Below are 20,856 nucleotides of genomic sequence, written 5' to 3'. Positions count from 1 at the left end.
CCACAGGCCTATCTGGTTATATTTTCTCAGTTGAAGTTCCTTTTTCCAAAACGACTCTAGTGTCTATCCTATTTGTCATAGCACAGCGTTTATCACTGTGACATTGTCATGCATGGATCATATTCATGCCTCATCTGTCCGTGTCCTTCCCTGTAATGCCCTTCTTCCTGGTAGTGCCCTTTCTACATTTCATGTGTTTTTCTTCCTTTATTCTACATAGGAGAAAATATTTGATACTTGTCTTTCTCTGTCTGGTTTTATTCTGCTCACATGATTGTCTCTAGTTCTGTCTGTCCTGCAGACAAGATGATTTTCTTCTTTATGGCTGAAAGAATTCTTTACTGGTATATGCTACATTTTCTTAGTTGATCGACACCTGAGTGATTCCATAAACTTGGCTGTTATGAATATTGTTGCAGTAGACATGGATGTGTGCGCAACTTTACTGTGTGCTGTTTTGATTCCTTTAGTATTTACTTAGGGAGTGGTATAGCAGGCTATGATAATTCTATTTTTATCTTTCTAGAGTCCCTCATACAAATTTTCAAATAGTTTATATTATATCAAATAGTTTATATTATATCCCTCCCCCAAGTACCATCTTTTGGTGTAATTTTTTTTTAAGTGATTGACTAAGTCCTAGATATTAGTCCTCTGTCAAATGAGTAGTCTGTAGAGATTTCCTTGAGGCTTTTTAGATGTTTTTTTCACTGTTTCCTTTGCTCCATAGTTTGATGCAATCTCGTTGGTCACTTCCTAGTCCTTCCTGAGCTGTTGGGGTAATGTATAGTCATTGCCTGTGCCTATATCTTGACGTGTTCTCTGCTGGCCGTGAAAGGGTTCCAGGCTCTTGATTTGTTGTGAGTGGATTTCCAGGTAGGGTGAGAGAGATGACTCTAGCTTCAGTCTTCTGCATGTCTGGTTTTCCTAGCACAGAAGGAGGCTGCCTTTTCTCCAGTACGTGTTTTTGCACTTCTGTTGACGATTGGCCATACATGCTTGGGTTTGTTTCTGAATGTTTAAATTGGCTCCATGGTTATTTTTATGCCAGTACCATGCTGTATTTGTTGCTGGGGCTCTGTAGTTTAAGCTGAAACCAGGCATTGTGATAGCTCTAGCAATGTTCCTTTTTCTGAGTGTTGCTTTTGGATATTTTGGCCACCAGTAATACATATTGCGTGTCACTATGGCATACTGACTATAAACGAAAAACTTTTCTAAAAAAATGCTTTTGGCTTAAAAAAAGCCACATAAAATTAGGTATTGCAGTCTTAAAGGACTGGAAGCATGATACAGTGGAGATCTGTGCGGGACGCAGAGTATTTAGGCTTGGTGATCCGATTCTAGCTTGTTTTACCAGGATGTAGTAATAAACTTGCTCAGTGTAGACCTCACAGCTCTTGCTAACTACCTTGTCCACAGAGCATGCTGTGGGCTAACTCCTGACATGCACATTTTCTAAAGCTGTATTCAGTTAGTTGTCCCATGCCATTGCTTTATAGTTAAGGAATTTTAAGTTCCTTGTAGTAATATTTTGTTTATGTTTTAACAAATAAAGCTTGCCACCAGAGGCCAGGGAGTGGTGGCACATAGCTTTAATAGTGGAGGTCGTTTTCAACCTCCTTTAATACAGTTCCTCAGGTTGTGGTGACCCCCCTCCAAACCATAAAATTATTTTTGTTGCTACTTCATAACTAATTTTACTAGTTTTGAATGGTAATATAAATATCTGATATGCGATCCCTATGAAAGGGTTGTTCAAGGACCACTGCTTTGGCTAGCAGTGGTGGATGGTGCATGCTTTTAATCCCAGCACTCGGGAGGCAGAGGCAGGTGGATCTCTGAGTTCGAGGCCAGCCTGGTCTACAAAGCGAGTTCCAGGACAGCCAGGACTACACAGTGAAACCCTGTCTAGAACCTCGCCCCTCCTCCCCCAAGAAAAAAAAACTTTTGTTTTGGATCTTTCTGTGTCTGTTGAAGGCCACCCTGGTCTTTATAACTAGTTTTAGAACAGCTCAGGCTGTTATACTGAGAAACCCTGTCTTGCTTTGAGAACCAAAGGAAACAGGCAGGTGAATCTTGAGTGTGAGGCCAGCTTGGTCTACAGAGCCAGTTCCAGGGCAGTCAGGACCACACAGAAAAGAACCTTATCTTGAAAAACAAACAATAAAAAAGTGATTACTTAAATTTCTGTTTTAATGTGAAAGAAATTTAACTATTTATGATTTCATTCTATTTAAAAATGTAATGATTCTTTTTTATTCATAGTCTTGGTTTATGTAACTGTTACGTTCAATATAAATGATCTTTTATGTATTTTTCTATATTGCAGTCTTAACTCTGTTGTGTAATATTTCTGTAGATATTCCACATTGAAATAATTTGTTTTCCTATTGAAAACAGTGAAATACACTTTTCTCTGTGTGTATGCACAGATATACTCTTGCCAGTTAAGTGGTTTGATTGGAATTCTTAAAATTATTTTTAGACTTAAATGTCTTTGGGCCAGGTCTCCCTCTGTGGTGTAGGCTGGCGTCTTGACTGGTGGTGATCTTCCTGTGTCAGCCTGCAGGAGTAGGCTTCAGTCACATTTAACAGCAAGGTGATTCCCAGGTAACTCATGATATGTGCTCTGAAATACAGCATGTGAGCTTGCCCTCCAGTTTTTCTGTTTGGAGTGCTGTGGAAGTCACACATGCCAGGCACATGCTTTACCACTGAGTAATTCCATCTTCTATATTGCTAATATTTTTGGAATTCTTTAAATGGACTGCAGGGTTGAAATCCTTGATTCTTATTTTAGAACAAGGTTTTTGTGCAGAGATGTATGTTTTCCCTTGAAAGAACCTGGGAAATATTTGTAAACATTAGTGGGTATACTTTTTTTTTTGTAGAAAAAGAAACACTAGGTATATCTCATCACTTTGGTGAAAAATTTAGCTTGAGTAAAATATAGATGACAGTTGGTGTGGACTGTGCCTTGAGCAGAATTTAGGCTTGATTTCTTGTGATCCTGTGAAAATTTCACTTCTGATTTACTTAACAGAAATTTCAGTTGCTATTTATTGGCTGTTACAGCATTCAGAATAGAATCCATTAAAATTCACATGTGGTTAGTTTAGAAAGGTGATTAATACTCTGTACCTGAAAGGAAGAGGTTACGTCGGTCATTTTGCCAAGTCTGTCTAGTCTCTGTTACCAGTTCAAACATAATGAATTGCGTACTATGGCCTTAGAAAATTTTAATCATAGTGTTTCTGTCAACTACAGCTCAATTAACTTTGTCTCAGCCCCTTTCCCATTACCTCTTCACATGGTAAATTTATTATTTAGTTCATTATTTTTTTGAGTTCACTTTTTATTTTGTTCCTAGGCCTTTATTGCCATCTTTTCTCCTTAATCTGTAACCCTGTCGCCTGCAGATACAATTTGAGTTTGAGGTGTAGTAATGGATATAATCCATGCTTATGTATTAAGCATTTATTTTACCTGCTACAAATATGGAATTGAACATTTTGTAATCTTTTAAGTCAAAGCTCAATATTTTAAGGCAGGTGATTCTGACAGTGCTCTATCACCAGTTTTAGTTACTGAATTTATTATATGTAACATATCTTAATCATCATGACTTTTAAACTTTAGTTATTAAATTTATTATATGTAACACATCTCTCCCCTCCCCCAAATACTGTGCTCAAGACACGGTGGGTTTCATTGAGTTGCTCTGGCTGTCCTGGAACTCATTATGTACCCAGGCCTCGAACTCAAGATCCACTTGCCTCTGTCTCCTGAGTGCTGGGATTAAAGATGTGCTACTCTGCCTGATTTATGAAACACTATCCGCTGCCCTTTCTTTGAGACAGGTTTTCTCTGTGTCCTGGACTCACTCTGTAGGCCAGGCTGCCTCGAATTCTGAGATCCCCCTGCTTCTGCCTCCCAAGTGTTGGAATTAAAGACGTGATTTCTGACTTCAGTAGAACTGGATTTAACCAAGAGTCACAGCATTTGTAGTTGTTGTTTTATCTTTTTTAGATAGAGTCTTGTGTCACCCAAGCTGGCTTTGAATTTGTACCAGCACATCCACTTTTAAGTGGTTCTAAGGATTGAATCTCGTGCCAGCAAGCACTCTACCAACTGAGCCACCCCCAAGTACTTGTAGTTCTTATAGATACACTTTGAGTTGGTTTTGACACTGAGTGTTTGGTGTCTGCAGTTTGTATGTGATGCTGCTATGTGTCCTGACAGTGTGGTCATGCGGGAGTCCATGAAAATCCAAAGGAAGGCGGCACTGTTCCTTGAGCTCCGTGGGCCCTGCAAACGGCCGTCAAAACTGAGCAGAACTCTGAGGGCAGTGTTTCAGGCTCTGTGCTCTGACACTGGGCTCTTTCCGTGAGCATTTGCTGCTCTTCCTTTCTATCTGAAGGAAGTTGTTAGCGTGATCACAGAGGAAGACTCTGGAAGCCTATGTATGTATAGGTGTATAGGTTTAGTTTACTCTTTTAGTGTCTGTCTGCTGATAAGTAAAAGTTTGAAATGTGTACCATTCATTTTTCTTCTCTCAGTGGCCCAGTACAGTTGTATATCCTGTGGATATTTAAAAAAATAAAACACTGAACACCAATCTTTAAGAACATTTCAGTTGAACACAGGCCGGCACAGCAAACAGTGTTTAATTGACTCACAAATTAGATGAGTTGTTAGGGAGGAACAATATTAAACAGTTACCATGTGATTCCCCCCCACCCCCTTGAATTTACGAGATGTTATTGTAGTAAAATGCTTGTGGAAATGTGACTTTTAGTCAGAGTAATCTCTGTTGTGCCTGTGGAACTATTTTGTTTTCAGGTTCTGTTTCAACTTTAGATGTGGGTCATTGCTGGTGTAACTTGAATTAAGAATGCTGGTTTTAAAATGAGCTATAAGTTAATTGAAAGACAAAGTTGATTTTAATAAGCTTAAAGCTGTTTATGATTAGATATACAGTTATTCTGTTTGGCTTGGCAATTAACACAGACAAATGGCTCTTTTACTAATATATGTTCAGAGCCGGGCAGTGGTGGTGCACACCTTTAATCCCAGCACTTGGGAGGCAGAGGCAGGCGGATCTTTGTGAGTTCGAGACCAGCCTGGTCTACAAGAGCTAGTTCCAGGACAGGCTCCAAAACCACAGAGAAACCCTGTCTTGAAAAACAACAACAACAAAAAATTACTAATATATGTTCAGGGAGGATCTCATGTAGCTCAGGTTGGGTTTCAACTCTTCCCCCAGTCCCCAAGACCGTTTCTCTATGTAGCTTTGGAGCCTGTCCTGGAACTGACTCTGTAGACCAGGCTGGCCTTGAACTCAAAAAGAGTTCTGCCTCTGCCTCCTGAATGGTAGGATTAAAGGTGTGCACCACCACTGCCCAAATTGGGTTTCAATTCTTGATCCTTCTACCTTTGTCTCCCAAATGCTGGGGTTGTAGGTGTGCATCATCACACTGGATACCTTTATTTTAGCTGGTAATATTTGTAAGTTTGTAAAAATTTCAGTAAACCAAAGTTCTAAAGTAACTAAGAACAATGATTCTACATTTAGGAAGAATTTGTTTGTGTGTTTGCTCTTTTCTTCTTTGGCCTAACTTGGTGTCAGGGAACTTGAACTTCTTATTGTCCTGGCACCAGGCCTGACTCTGGGATTCTAGAGTCATGTATCACTATACCCAGTTCATGAGGGGAATCAAACTGCTCTGTGTATGGTAGGCAAACACTCTGTCCACTGTTTACATCCCTAGACCATCCCCTTTAAAAACAACACATTTACATATTAATTGATTGCTTCAATTAAGAAAAAGATCTCAAGTATAATAGGCTAGTTTTAAGTTCACTATGTAGTTAGAGGTAACCTGGGATGTAAGATGCTCCTGCTTTATCTTTAGAGTGCTGGGCTTAGGGACTTGTACTACCAAGCTTGGTTTTTATGAGGTGCTGGAGCTCAAACCCAGGGCTTTGTGACTGTTAGGCCTACCAGTAGATCCATTATCAGCCTCAGAATTTCTTTTTTTTAAATTTATTATGTACACAGTGTTCAGCCTCCATGTATGCCTGCAGACCAGAAGAAGGCACCCGATCTCATTACAGATGGTTGTGACCACCATGTGGTTGTTGGGAATTAAACTCAGGACCTCCGGAAGAGCAGTCAGTGCTCTTAACTTCTGAGTCATCTCTCCAGCCCCCAGAATTTGACTCCTTGAATCATCTCAAGACCATCAGTTAAAAAGCTTAAATATTCTTACATTTATTTTACATTAAATGTGCATAAGTTGGGATTGGGGAGATGGCTCTGTGGTTAAGAACATGAGCTGCTCTTGTAGAGGACCTGAGTTTGGTTCTCAAGTCAGGTGACAGACCTGTAATCCTAGCTCCAGGAACTCCGATGCTTCTGGCCTTTGAGGACACCTACATTCAGGTGTGCACGCACACACACACACACACACACACACACACACACGAAGATAAATCTTTTTTAAAAATACAAAGGTTAGCTTGCTTCAATTTGCTTTAATATAAGTGTGTCATAGTAACTATATCTGTGTTACACATGCTCCGTTTTTTACAACGTAGTGGAGGTAACATAAGAATACATTTAACAGCCAGTTGGTGGTGGCTCACCTTTAATCCCAGCACTTGGGAGGCAGAGGCAGGCAGATCTCTGAGTTTAAGGTCAGTCTGGTCTACAGAGTGAGTTCCAGGACAGGCTCCAAAGCTACAAAAAACAGAAAGAATAAATGTAGCATAGACATATATATGGGAATACTGATATCTAGAATCTAAACTCCCACATCACTTTTACTTTGAGTTTAAGTTCTGCAGAAACTCCAGGAGGTGAGGCCTATGATGTCTGTGTTCAAGGCAGATGTGGCCAGGTAATGAGAGTACTCCTTCACGCAGCACTGCAGCACCGAGTCATCAGATAGTGGGTGTCAGGCACTGCTGCTGAGGTAGAGCCTTGTAGAAGACTGGCAGTGCATGGTGAATTGTGTCATCCATGAAGAAATGTAGAAGGAGCTGCGGGCTGTGTTCCTGCCACCCAGCTCCCGGCCGCCCGGCTAGCTTATGCCCCGAAATAACAACACACAAATTGTATTCATTTAAACACTGCTTGGCCCATTAGTTCTAGCCTCTTATTGGCTAGTTCTCACATCTTGATTAACCCATTTCTAATAATCTGTGTAGCACCACGAGGTGGTGGCTTACCAGGAAAGATTCAGCATGTCTGACCTGGCTGCTGGCTCCATGGCATCTGCCCTGGAGAAGAGAGGCATGGTATCTGCCCAACTTCCCTTCTTCCCAGCATTCTGTTCTGTTTACTCCGCCTACCTAATTTTCTGTCCTATCAAAGGGCCAAGGCAGTTTCTTTATTAACCAATGAAATCAACACAAAACAGAAGACCCTCCCACATCAGAGTAAGATCAGAGGATTTGAGAAAAGCATCTTCTTTGTGCTTGTAATGTCAATACCATATGACATCATGGTGATTTTTTTTAACTTCAGTTTCCATTTTCTTGCTGTATCTCATTGCATCATGAGACTGGTTGTTAGAGAAATACATTTGTTAGCAGTTGTCTTAATCTCCCCCATCTTTTCCTTTTATAATTTTTTTTTTATTTCTTCAAGACAGGGTTTCTCTTTGTAGCCCTGGCTGTCTTGGAACTCACTCTGTAGACCAAGCTGGCCTTGATCCATCTGTCTCTGCCTCTCGAGTGCTGAGATTAAAAGTGTGTGCCACCATGGCCAGTGTCTAAAAGTTTGGTACTTTTAATGTTGGTTATTGCTAATATGTCTTTATTTTCACATGTAGTAAGTAGTATATATTATATACTGAAATGGGGGATTCTAAGTATTAAAATAAGTACCTAAAATGAGGCTGGAGGTATAGTGTATTATAGGTGGAATATTCTGTCCTGCCTGCCAGCTCCCAAGTAATCACCCGGAGACTTAGTATTGGTTATAAGTGGTTGGCCAAAAGCTTATGCTTGTTATTAACTAGCTTTCACAACTTGAATTAATACATATGTATTAACTTACGTGCTGCCACTGGGCTAATGGCTTGTCACCTCATCTCCCCATTCTCTGTCTGGCTGTCGGCTCTGTCCTTCGTCTTCAGGAACAGCGTTCAGAACAGTCTGGCTCGCCTGCCTAACCTCTTCCTGCCTAGCTATAGTTCAGTCAGCTCTTTATTAAACCAGTGAGAGCAGCACATCTTTACAGTGTGCCAGAGGATTAGTCCACAACAGTAAATGGCATACATATATTTGGGATGTTCTGGGTTGAATTCCTAGCAGTATTTCTCCTGACTTGTCTTTCCCCTCCTACCCTGTCGGGCAGTGGAGAAGAACTACCCTCCCCCTCCTCCCCCTTTTAGGATCTTGTCATGTGGTTTGAGAAGGAAAGGACACCTCCATTCTTTGGTCACCACCCATTTCCCTTTCTTAGTATAGTTCAGTTGTAGAGCCCATGTTTTTATTGCTTACTGTTTTGGGCTATGTTTGTAAATTGGATTGGATTTGAAATGCTAATTGAACGGACAGGTTGTTATAAGTTTTTTTTTCTAACTGACTGACTGGGATTTTTCCTTGTCTTTTTTGCCTCCCCCATTTAGATTTCCCAGGCTCACGCTAAGAGAAACACCATGGAGTTTTATGAGTCAACATACTTTGTTTTCCTTATCCCTTCAGTGGTTATTACCGTCATTTTCCTTTTCTTCTGGCTTTTCATGAAAGAAACATTATATGATGAAGTTCTTGCAAAACAGAAAAGAGAACAAAAGCTGATTTCTACAAAGACAGATAAAAAGAAGGCAGAAAAGAAAAAGAATAAGAAGAAAGAAATCCAGAATGGGACCATTCATGAATCTGATTCTGAGAACGTACCTCGGGACTTTAAATTATCTAACGCTTCGGTTGTGGAGGATGAGCAGTTTGTACCTGCTCCTTTGAATATGTTTGAAACGTCCAGCAGTGTTAGGGAAAGAAAGAAGAAGGAAAAGAAACAAAAACCTTCACTTGAGGAACAGATCATCAAAGAAAGTGATGCATCAAAGACTCCGGGCAAAAAAGTAGAGCCCGTCCTAGTTACAAAGCCGCCGGCCCCGCCTCCCGAAGCAGCTGCCTTGAAGAAGAAAGCAGGGCAGAAGAAGTCTAAAAATGGAAGCGGTACATAATCTTTTTAACTCATTGCATGATTGCATTTAGTGAGTCTGAAACAGATTGTTCACCTAACTGTTTGCTTTGGCTAATAGGAATTGCCAATAGAAATTAGCAGTGATTAAAGAAATACTTTAAACATCCAGAACTATGTAAAGACTCGCTGGAAATGGATACACCTGACTTCAGGGACTTAAGTAGTTACTCACAGTACATTTCAGTGAACACTTTGTAATCAGTGTGATAGGGTTGGAAAGGTGAAACATTGCTTTTCACTTCTGATTTGGCTTTCAAACAGTTCCATATCTGGAGGCACTGGGCCTGCAGAGATGAGTCATATGCCAGCTGTAGACACTAGAATAAGAGGTCATGGTGGCAGAACAAGATCAGGTGATCTGGGTCTCAGGACTTCCAAGGCGGGCCCCTTGGAACATGCAGTGCCAGGCATTACTTTTAAAGCTTGAGAAAGTGCTGGCTAGTTGTGATTGTGTATATAAGTACGTATTTGTTTATGTATGCACATATATGTATCTATATAATCATTGGATACAAAATACTTGAAAAAAGATTGTTTCTGTGAAAATATTTCATAAAGAATGTCCATTTTCAGTGTGGGTATTAACTTAAAATTGTCATCATTCCCTATATAATATGCTACAACAACTATTTACATAATGTCCACTTTTTATAATGTGTTATTATAAGTAATCTAGAGAGATTTAAAGTATACAGGAGAAGTTCATGGGCTGTAGTGAAATACATGTCATTTTCTGTAGGAGGCTAAGCACTCAGGCTTTGGTATTGGTGGTGCTTTCTAGAACTGTCCCCCCATGGGTGTCAGAACGAGTGTACAGTGAACAGTTCCTGAGAAATGGCAATTGATGTGTGCAGCTGCAGAGGGTTGGCATTGTATGAAGGGACTGACATTCTTTGTGTAGCCTTATTTATGTTTTAATGGTTAGGTTGGACTTAAAGGACTTGCTTGCAGCTATGACCACATACGGTACTAGAAAAATAATAGGAAGCACCGCATGCCTTAGGAAGGAGAATATGTGAGCCAGGTAGAAGTGTGGAAGAAATAATGTAGAAGAAATACAGAAGTCAGCAATAGTGATACCTACATAAATAACGGTATTTATGGGTAAATAGTTTATGGAGGAAGGTCTTTCCCTTCATTGACAGAAAGCTGCTTCTCAGGGCCCAGGAGAGATACATGAATATAGAGTATTTTTCTTTTCTTTCTTTTGTTGTTGTTGTTGTTGTTTTTTTGTAATAAAATTATTTAATAAGACTGATCATTGTTCCCACATTCAACCCACTTAGCAACTCTATAAAAAATATTTCATAATAAAGTACAGGAATTTATTGTTCTTTTATTTTTATATAGGTTAGTAACTTATTTTATTTTATTTTTTTATTTTTTTCCATATCACATCCTTTTTTTTTTAATTTATTTATTTATTAAGGATTTCTGCCTCCTCCCCGCAGCCGCCTCCCATTTCCCTCCCCCTTCCCCCGATCAAGTCACCCTCCCTCATCTGCTCGAAGAGCAATCAGGGTTCCCTGACCTGTGGGAAGCGGGGTCTCGCTATGTTGCCCAGGCTGGAGTGCAGTGGCTATTCACAGGCGCGATCCCACTACTGATCAGCACGGGAGTTTTGACCTGCTCCGTTTCCGACCTGGGCCGGTTCACCCCTCCTTAGGCAACCTGGTGGTCCCCCGCTCCCGGGAGGTCACCATATTGATGCCGAACTTAGTGCGGACACCCGATCGGCATAGCACACTACAGCCCAGAACTCCTGGACTCAAGCGATCCTCCTGTCTCAGCCTCCCGAGTAGCTGGGACTACAGGCATGCACCACCGCGCCCAGCTGTTTTGTTTTTTTGAGATAGAGTTTCTCTGTATCTTAGGCTTTCCTGGAACTTGCTTTGTAGATCAGGCTGGCCTCAAACTCATAGAGATCCGCCTGCCTCTCCCTCCCTGAATGCTGGGGTTAAAGGCGTGCGCCACCACCGCTGGCTATGAGTGTAGAGTACTTTTGAGAGTGCAGTGGACAAAGTCGAGGTGGTCACAATACTTAGGTAGTGATGTTTTTTGTAAACACCCCAGAAAGTAGGGCTTACATTAATTACTATTAGAGTTTTCGGTCAGGTTAATATAGTCAGTTTTTTAATTTTGCTGTCATCCATCATCCTTCCATCCATCTATGAATCCATCTTTCGTGTACATTGTAGGGGAACAATGAGTTGCGCAATGTTAGATTGCATTTGATTTATATAATGTAAGTATATTTAAAGAACTATATGCATATTTTTAAGAATTTATTTTACATGTATCTGAGTGTTTACCTACATGTATATTTGTGTGCCAGTTGCGTTCCTGGTGCCTGAAGTGTGTCAGATTTTCTGGAACTGGAGTTTTACAGATGATTGTGAGCTACCATGATGCAGCTCCTGGTGATTGAACCAGGTCCTTTGCAGAATTCATAACTGCTGAGCCATCTCTCTAGTCCCTGATTAGATTTAGATTTTAGAATTCTTGGACAGAATTTCTAAGAACATATTTCAGAGGCATTTTCATATGGGCAGAAAGACTGTTCAGACAGTATTCCAGAGCTAGGTCATGGGACCAGATTGTGGTAGTGCCAAAAGGCTCGGATGTAGAGAATGATCAACCTTATTTCGGGGGGAGAGAGAGAGAGAGAGAGAGAGAGAGAGAGAGAGAGAGAGAGAGAGAGAGAGAGAGGTGTGAAAGAAGATAGGCTCAAAGCTGATTGAGTCTAAGTTAGAATAGGTTTAGCAGGCCTAAGTCTGTGAGCTAAGTCATCTTGACTTTTGTTGCAAGAATAGATTTTTTTTGTTTTAAATGATTGCAGAAAAGAATCAAAAAATGATACTTGGAGAAATGTAGAAATTATCAGCTAGGCTTCAGGTCCCATAAAACTATTTTGATCACAGCCACTTGTGTGTTTGTGACCAGCTGTCACAGTGGTCGATACAAACGCTCATGGTTGTGGTGCTGCAGCATGGGGCGGTCCTCAGAATAAAGAAACGTTCCCAGTTTGTGAGTAGGCACATGGTTCTTAGCCCTGAGGGAAGGAGTGTTGGAGAGCCTGGAGGTGAGAGGGGGGAAAATGCTGTTGCTGTGTCTCCACGCAGGCACAATGCAGGCTTAGATGCCAGAGTGTGAAGGTAGTAGTTGAAGTCGTGGGCATAGTCGTTCAGTGTGATGAACACCAGCATGTGAGGTGTTCCTTTGAAGCAGTTCACAAAGGACACTCGGAAGGAAAGTAAGAAGAGAATTGGGGAGCTTAATTTTTTTTTAATTGTAGTAAAATTTGGGAGTCAGATTTTAGTTAATCCTTTATTGGAATGGGAGAGATAAAAATTAAGGTGCAGTTAGTGGTCTGTAGAAAGAAAGCACAGGCTGTTATTTTGTCCATGGGAATGGATATGGAAGGTGGAAATTGGCAGTGGTAGGGAAGGTTTTCAACTTTCAAATTATAATTGACTGTACTGTGGGGTGAGAAGGGCTGGGAATGGCTCTGAAGTGAGAAGAAAGGGCCAGTGTAGTAAGGATTTGATACTGGAGAGTAAGAAAGTTGGAAGGGAAAGTTTTGGTAAGAGAGATTGAATATGAGATTAAGCTTTTTGTAGTAAAGCATGCTGGGAATTTTTAATAATTTCTTGTTTTCTGCTGTGTTCATTGTTTGCTATGATTTTTCTCCCACTTATGTTTACTGAAGATGACCAAGATAAAAATGTGGAAATACTGATGACACCTTCAAAAAAGCAAGACATGTCACTGTTCCCTCATGAGACTAAACCGGAAGGTGGGCTGGGAAAGAAGAAAGGTGTGTCAAAGAAGCAAAAGACAGAAAATGGTGAGATGTGCGGATGAGCATCTTAGGAATGCTAACTGTAGAGAAGTGTGGGTCGTAGCTCCGGAGACTGCTCCTGTTTTGTAGCCACTGGAATTCTAGTGCAAGTCTAAAGTGATTTTCACTGTATAGCTTGCCTTGCTTTACAGATGTGCTAAGAATGCTTGTGTTTAAGTAATCATTTTTGGTTTTGAAAAATAACAGTATATACGAGCTATATAGAGTAAAAATATTCCCCAAATGTTTATACTTAAATTTTTTCCAAACATTTTATTTTTGTTACAATTATTAACCTGTTAATTGGATACACTAACAATTTTTTAAAGTTATTTGTTTTGAGACTGCCTCATGTTCAGGTTGTCTGCTGACCCAGGTGTAGTTTAGGGGGACTTTTGAACTTTGATTCTCCTGTCTGCAGCTCCCCAGTGCTAAGTTCACCTTACTCGTCTGGATTCTGTGTGATGCTGAGAATTGAACCCAGGGCTTTTGTGTGTTAGATGAGCACTGTGCTAACCGAGCTGCATCCCCAGCTCCAGGAATGGGCTTTAATGTGACATGTGTGCTGTGAGGTGTTCACACATAGGTCATTTTGAGCCTTACCATCTTTCCTTCCCAATGCCCCTCCTTTCTCCTCTGGGCTGTGCTCTTCCTGCATAGTCATGCTTCTGTTTTCAAGGTAGTTAGTTTTTGCAGATGAGAGAATACGTGCAATATTCATGCTTTTTTTAATATCATTTGAAAATTATAATCCACATGTGTTAGACCTAGTGTTACCCTGCATTTCTTATTCTGTCCTACAGATTTGCATGGGTTTATGGTAGGCATCCAGTTAGAAGTGACAAAGCAATCTTAGATTGCAGAACTTTCCAGAGAAAGCTTGATTATTGGGTTTACGGTGATCACATAGCAGTGTTTACAAATGGTATTAGGCTGTCATATTACTCAGTGCTAGAAGACAGGGTTTGGAAAGAGAAATGATGAAATTTCATGTACATTAAAATTATGATGTTTCACACATAAGTTATGAGACAATATTACCTGGATATTTTGATACAGTTAAACTTCACTAACTTAAAATAAGAGATAAGAATTATTAATACAAAGTCCTTATGGGGAAGGCTGTATAAGAGTAAACCCAGGCCTTACGCATGCTAGAAGTGCATGGCCACTGAGATCATCCTCGTGCCCTGAAAGTTGGATTGTACCGGAATGTATCAAGGTTTTCATCTGGGTACAAATACTTGTTCTCTCTAAACAAGGTACTAGTCAGATTCTTTGCTGAGTTTCTCATGAAGTTTGGGACTAAGATTATCAAGCTACCCTCCATCTCACCCCCCCCCCCCCCCCCAGACAGGACCTTTCTGTATATCCTTGTCTTTTCTGGAACACACTGTGTAGACCAGGTTGGCCTCAAAGTCAAGATTCTGTCTGTGCCTCCTGAGTGCTGGGATTAAAGGCATGCACACTAGCCTTTTTTCTAGTCTTGATACATATAGTAGGGTGTGCCATAGAAATTAATATGACCTTAAAATGAGACGCTATCTGTAAACATAAATGACTGATTTTGTACCTAGCGTAGGAAAGAAACTTCATTCACTTCTGGGTTGGCAAGCATGCAGAACGTTATGGGTTTAATCCCCAGCACTACTAAATCCAGGGCACGGACGTGCATACTGCCTAGGGAATCATTAGAGCCACCCCGGGCTTGATAGTGGTCAGTGCCTTTTATAAGAGTAATTCATCACTGTAGATAAAAATGAACTGCCCAAGAGCACTAATGATGGAAAAGGTTAGCTTCTGCTCCGACAGAAGTGGTTGGCATTGTAGTAAATTTATAATTTCATCTCTTAGAAGCTTGAGGCGTGAGGATCCCGCATTCAGGGTTATCCTGGGCTATACAGTGAGATCTCATCTTAGAAGACAAGTTTAGAAAGATTAAACAAGAGTTAGCTAAAGGGTAGATGTAAAAAGTTTTCAATATTATCAGAGAAGATGTCATCCATCCTCCCCCTTTTATTTGCCTGCCTGCCTGCCTGCCTGCCTGCCTGCCTGCCTGCCTGCCTGCCTGCCTGCCTGCCTGCCTTCCTTCCTTCCTTCCTTCCTTCCTTCCTTCCTTCCTTCCTTCCTTCCTTCCTTCCTTCTTTCTTTTTTTCAAGACAGGGTTTCTCTGTAGCTTTGGAGCCTGTCCTGGCTGGCCTCGAACTCACAGAGATCCTCCTGCCTCTGCCTCCTGAGTACTGGGATTAAAGGCGGGCGCCACCACCGCCCGACTGATATCCCCCATTTTAAGATGACTTGAATGACTTAAGAATTTTAAGGTGTTACTCTCAAAGTCATATTAAATGATGAAGTGGGAATTTGAAACAAAATTGAGCTAATAGTAAAGATTTTAGAATCACCGCATTTGCAATTAAATTTACTTGTGCTGTGTATTGTTTACTCTGTTATAACAACTTAGTAATTATGATCTTATGACTTAAATTACAGTCTTGGTAGATGAGCCCCTTATTCATGCAACTACTTCCATTCCTTCGATGGATAATGCTAACTCAAATCTTGTGATGGACAAGAGAGAAATTATTGATATGATTAAACCAGACCATGTGGAAGGGATCCATAAATCTGGACCTAAAAAGCTGAAGATTGAAACTGACAAAGGTAGTATGAGAAATGTGTTCTGTTACATTATAAAATTAGGATTTTGAGGCTTGGACTGGTATGCATTTTCTTATAGGCTCAGAAAATTGGAAAAGACTAGCAAACATTGAAGTAAAAGACTTCTATCTAGTTCAGGATTTTTTAACTTTTAAGTATCTGACCATCTTTTTCTTGAGAGATTTTTTTTTTGCAATCGTAGGTATATAAAACTGGTATGCCAACGAAACATTTACTGTTAATAAGTCAAAGGAATTTGTTTCCACAATTCTTTGGTATACATACAAGTTTACCATTGGTTAAAGCTGAAAGGAAATTTGTGTTTTAAGGAGATGGATATGTTTGTTTATTTTTACATAAAGATTTATGTTATTCTTAAATGTTAAATATTTGGTATTGCAGGACATCTGTATCTTTCTGAATTGGTTGATATTTTGATTTTAAAATTCTCTATGCTGAGAATGTGGCTTCATATAAATATGTAGTACAAAATGGCAGAAGTATATTTATTTAGGGCCATTTCAGAAATATTGGGAATTCCGTCCTAATCCTAAGCCAAAATTCATTTAGTACTAAAGAAATGAAACCTCAAGTTGGTAACTGAAACCTGATTAAAAAAAAATCAAGCATTCTAACATCATAATCTAGAGAACATTCTGGGAAATGACAGCGGGAAAGCACCAGTTCCTCGTCTTCTGTCACTAGACCATTGTGTCTGTAAGAGCAGAGGAACTGGTGTGTGCTGTAAAGCCTCTGTGTTTCTTCCAGGCCTCTGCTGTGGTCTTTGTTTGTCTGTTTTGACACTTGTGTACAAGCTGGGGTCATTTAGGAAGAGGGTTCCTCAGTTGAGAAGGTACTTCCTCCATCAGATTGGCCTGTAGGCGAGTCTGTGGGGCATTTTCCTGATGGACGTGGGCAGGTCTAGCTTTCTGTGGGCAGCGACACCCCAGGAGGGGGGCCCTTCGTTATATAAGAAAGTAGACTGAGCAAGCCATGGGGAACAAGACAGTAAGAGACATTTGTGCTGACTTCCTTCCCTGAAGAGGGTGTGTGATCTGGGACTGTTATAGATAGCTGTGAGCCTGTGTGTGGGTGCTGGGAATGGACCCTGGGTCCTCTGGAAGAATAGCCATTGCTCTTAACTACTGAGCCATCTCTCCAGCCCCTAATAGACTGTGTTAGTTGGGCACATTCCTTTCAATACTCTAGATAGTAAGAACGACCAACAGGGGCTACATAAAGAGATATGGTCTCTATATATTTAAGATCAGTTTTAAGTTTATATCAAAATTAAGTAGGAAATGCAGAGTTTTCATTTACTCTTCATTACACATATGCACACAATTATTATTTAAACAAGTAGTGCAGCTGATGTGTAAGAGGCTTAGACTGGTTGCTTTGGGTCTCGGGTAGAAGTTTCTTGAAGAAAGGGAATTTGTTGCTTAACATGGAGTCCTAGGGAAATTAGAACAGGCAAACCCAGGAGACATTACTGCATACAATGTTTTAATATATATTTGTATATATTAGATCTCTTTAGATGTAGATTGCCTTCTTATAATTATCTTAGACTTATTTCTCATCAGTGGAATTTGGTTTACAAAGTCACAGCTATTAGAGTTAAATGAGGATACTGTGACTATGCCTGGTACAGATGCTGGCGTGTACTAAATGAGGATACTGTGACTATGTCTGGTACAGATGCTGGCGTGTACTAAATGAGGATACTGTGACTAGACCTGGTGCAAGTGCTGGCGTGTACTAAATGAGGATACTGTGACTAGACCTGGTAGATGCTGGCGTGTACTAAATGAGGATACTGTGACTATGTCTGGTACAGATGCTGGCGTGTACTAAATGAGGATACTGTGACTATGTCTGGTACAGATGCTGGTGTGTACTAAATGAGGATACTGTGACTATGTCTGGTACAGATGCTGGCGTGTACTAAGTGAGGATACTGTGACTATGTCTGGTACAGATGCTGGCGTGTACTAAGTGAGGATACTGTGACTATGTCTGGTACAGATGCTGGCGTGTACTAAATGAGGATACTGTGACTATGTCTGGTACAGATGCTGGCGTGTACTAAATGAGGATACTGTGACTATGCCTGGTACAGATGCTGGCGTGTACTAAATGAGGATACTGTGACTATGCCTGGTACAGATGCTGGCGTGTACTAAATGAGGATACTGTGACTATGCCTGGTACAGATGCTGGCGTGTACTAAATGAGGATACTGTGACTATGCCTGGTACAGATGCTGGTGTGTACTAAATGAGGATACTGTGACTATGTCTGGTACAGATGCTGGCGTGTACTAAATGAGGATACTGTGACTATGCCTGGTACAGATGCTGGCGTGTACTAAATGAGGATACTGTGACTATGTCTGGTACAGATGCTGGCGTGTACTAAATGAGGATACTGTGACTAGACCTGGTGCAAGTGCTGGTGTGTACTAAATGAGGATACTGTGACTATGTCTGGTACAGATGCTGGCGTGTACTAAATGAGGATACTGTGACTAGACCTGGTGCAAGTGCTGGCGCATACTAAATGCCTAAATGTTTTTAAAAGTGAGGTAGTACTAGTAGAATTCCTCAGTAGGTAAAGGTGTTTGTTTGTCAAGCCTGGTGACCTGAGTTCAAGCCTTGGGATTCAAACATGGTGGAAGGATAGAACCTCAAGCAAGTTGTCTTCTGAATTGCTCATGTTTGCTCCCCTCCTGAATAAACAAATAAATAGAATAAAAAGCGAGAACATACTGGCGATTTAGTATCCTGCAGTCTGGGAAAACTTTTAGCTGATGTAACTTTTCCTAGGTGCAGATGATAAACACTTGCTTTCCCTCTTGACTAAAGTATCTATTGTTACTTGACCTGAAAAGTCCATTTTCTTGTGGTTATTCAGGAATTTTTTTATGTTTACCTTTGCTCATAGTATTGCTTGGGTTGGGTCTCTACTGCTAACTTTCTCCTCCTTTTGTGTTTTGATTAAGAAAATGCTGAAGTGAAGTTTAAAGATTTCCTTCTGTCCCTGAAGACCATGGTGTTTTCTGACGATGAGGCTCTTTGTGTTGTAGACCTGCTGAAGGAGAAGTCTGGTGCCGTAAAAGATGCTTTAAAGCAGGTAAGCATAGCTTTCTATCATGGCACAGTTTTCCAAATGAGAGCTGCTATAGTAATTATTTGATATTTCTGTTTTTAATGCCCTTATAGTCACATCTAAATGTTCAGGAATGCTTTAGAAATCATTTCACGTATCTATTCTAATTTATGCATAATTTATGCACTTGTTTAAGTCAAGCAGCCTTTGAGTCATCTGCTGCTTTCACAAAAGCCAATTGCTTAAAAATAGGCAAGATTTTTATGACTTTGAAGTCACTTGGCTCTTAAGTTGGATCCTGCTTTGCTTTAACTAGAAGTCCTGATGAAGTCAGCATCAGGTGATTTCTAGATAGAAAACAGATAATACTTTTGTGATCCAAGATTTCACATTGGAAAGACCCTAGGACCTTTCGTTCAGTGCTAGAGCATCTCTCTCTCTCTCTCTCTCTCTCTCTCTCTCTCTCTCTCTCTCTCTCTCTCTCTTTCTCTCTCTCTCGTTTCTCTTCAAGAACACATGGTTTTGGGCTGGGCAGGTGTCTTAGTCTGTAAAGTGCTGATGCATAAGCGTAGAGTCTGAGTATGATTTCTAGAACCCATCCCTGGGTACATGGAAACCACGATCATTTAATAAACGGTTAGTGCCCAGTCTCTCATCGCTAGGACTTATGTTAAGTACTGAATGTGTGGCATGTCCTTACAGGCTTAGTGCCAGGGAGCCAGAGACAGGAGGTCCCTGTGGAGGATTTGCCGTGTTCACTAGTTTGCCAGCTGGCCAGCCTGGCTGAGTCTTTGAGCCCTAGGACTAAGGGAGAGACCCTGCCTCAAACAAACAAGGTTGATGACCGTCCTGAGAAGTATCATCTGATGACCTCTACACTTTTGTGTAACGCCCCTCCCCCACTTAGACAGTCTACACTGCTGCGACTAACAAAAAATGTAAAATAAAAAACCTCCAAAACAAAACCCTTGCAACCAACATTGCGTTTATGGTCCATGCTCACTATACTGTTGTGTATGCTGTGTCGTACGGAAAAAGTGGCAGGTTCGCAGCTATTAACTTGTATCAAAGATGACCCGGCGTTCTGGGGTTCAGTGTCCTGTGGTTGACTTAGTTTTCCTTACTTTCAGTCATGTACACTCACACATCTACCCACTTAGCTGGCTTTTAAACCCACTTGGGTTTTATCTGGAAGAACATGCCAGTGGGAGTTATCCCCTGTCACCTGCATCATCTAGCTAGTATTTTCTTAGACCTTTCGTCTGTTTTTCTGTGTATCTATGAGGTTATCTGCAAGAGGAAAACCAGGTTACTTACTCATCGTTTAAAACCCCATTTTTACTTTTTTCTGCATGTAGACTTGTACACTTTTTTAAAATGACTTTTTTATTTCTTATTTTCCCCTGCAGTGTTTCTCCTTTGTTATTTTTGAAATTTATGTTTTTTAAACTTTATTTTCCTTGAGAATGCTTGTTTGCTTTTACATCCCAAAGTTTCCCCTTTAGCTTCTCTTCCCACCCACCCCCTCCCATGGATATCAGCCAACCATTGTATGTCAAGTTGCAGTGAGACTAGGCACCTCTTCTATCAAGGCTGGATAAGGCAATCTGGTAGGAGGAATCTGCCTAGAAGCAGGCAGCAGAGTCAGAGACAGCCCCTACTCTCACTGTTAAGAGTCTCATGAGAAGGCCAAGTTGTAACACACATGCAGAGGACCACGGTCAGTCCCATGCAAGCTCCCTGATGGTTGGTTCAGTCTCTGTGAGCCCAGGTTAGTTGGTCCTGTGGGTTTTCTTGTGGTGTCCTTAACCCCATCTTCCACAGAATTCCCTGAGTTCCACTTAATGTTTGGCTTTGGATCTCTGCATCTGTTTCCATCAGTTGCTGGGTGAAAGCCTCTTTGATAACATTTGGGCTAGGCATCAATCTGGGAGTATAGCAGAATATCATTAGGAATCATTTCCTTGACTTTTTTTTTTCTTCCAGTTGTGTTTGCTTCTATCCTAGGTCTCTGGGCTGTCCA

The 20,856-nt window shown here is 40.8% G+C and overlaps 1 protein-coding gene across 11 annotated transcripts in view; it reads left to right on the top strand.

Moving 5' to 3' along the window:
- The window catches only part of Ktn1 (kinectin 1), a 102,166-nt gene that overhangs the window by 9,759 nt on the left and 71,551 nt on the right, over positions 1-20,856 (top strand). For 10 of the 11 annotated variants that reach the window (XM_075949732.1, XM_075949729.1, XM_075949728.1 and 7 more), the window contains exons 2-5: positions 8,643-9,195; positions 12,933-13,070; positions 15,555-15,725; positions 18,727-18,857. In XM_075949732.1, coding sequence (XP_075805847.1) covers positions 8,673-9,195; positions 12,933-13,070; positions 15,555-15,725; positions 18,727-18,857 — 963 coding nt within the window. In that variant the 5' untranslated portion in view covers positions 8,643-8,672. The remainder of the gene's footprint in view (positions 1-8,642; positions 9,196-12,932; positions 13,071-15,554; positions 15,726-18,726; positions 18,858-20,856) is intronic. The other variant, XM_075949731.1, reaches the window with a different exon arrangement.

Source organism: Microtus pennsylvanicus, chromosome 15, assembly GCF_037038515.1.
Source record: "Microtus pennsylvanicus isolate mMicPen1 chromosome 15, mMicPen1.hap1, whole genome shotgun sequence".
Lineage (NCBI taxonomy): Eukaryota > Metazoa > Chordata > Mammalia > Rodentia > Cricetidae > Microtus > Microtus pennsylvanicus.
The sequence above is the reverse complement of the archived record's forward strand: the minus strand, read 5'-3'. Positions and strand labels throughout refer to the sequence as shown.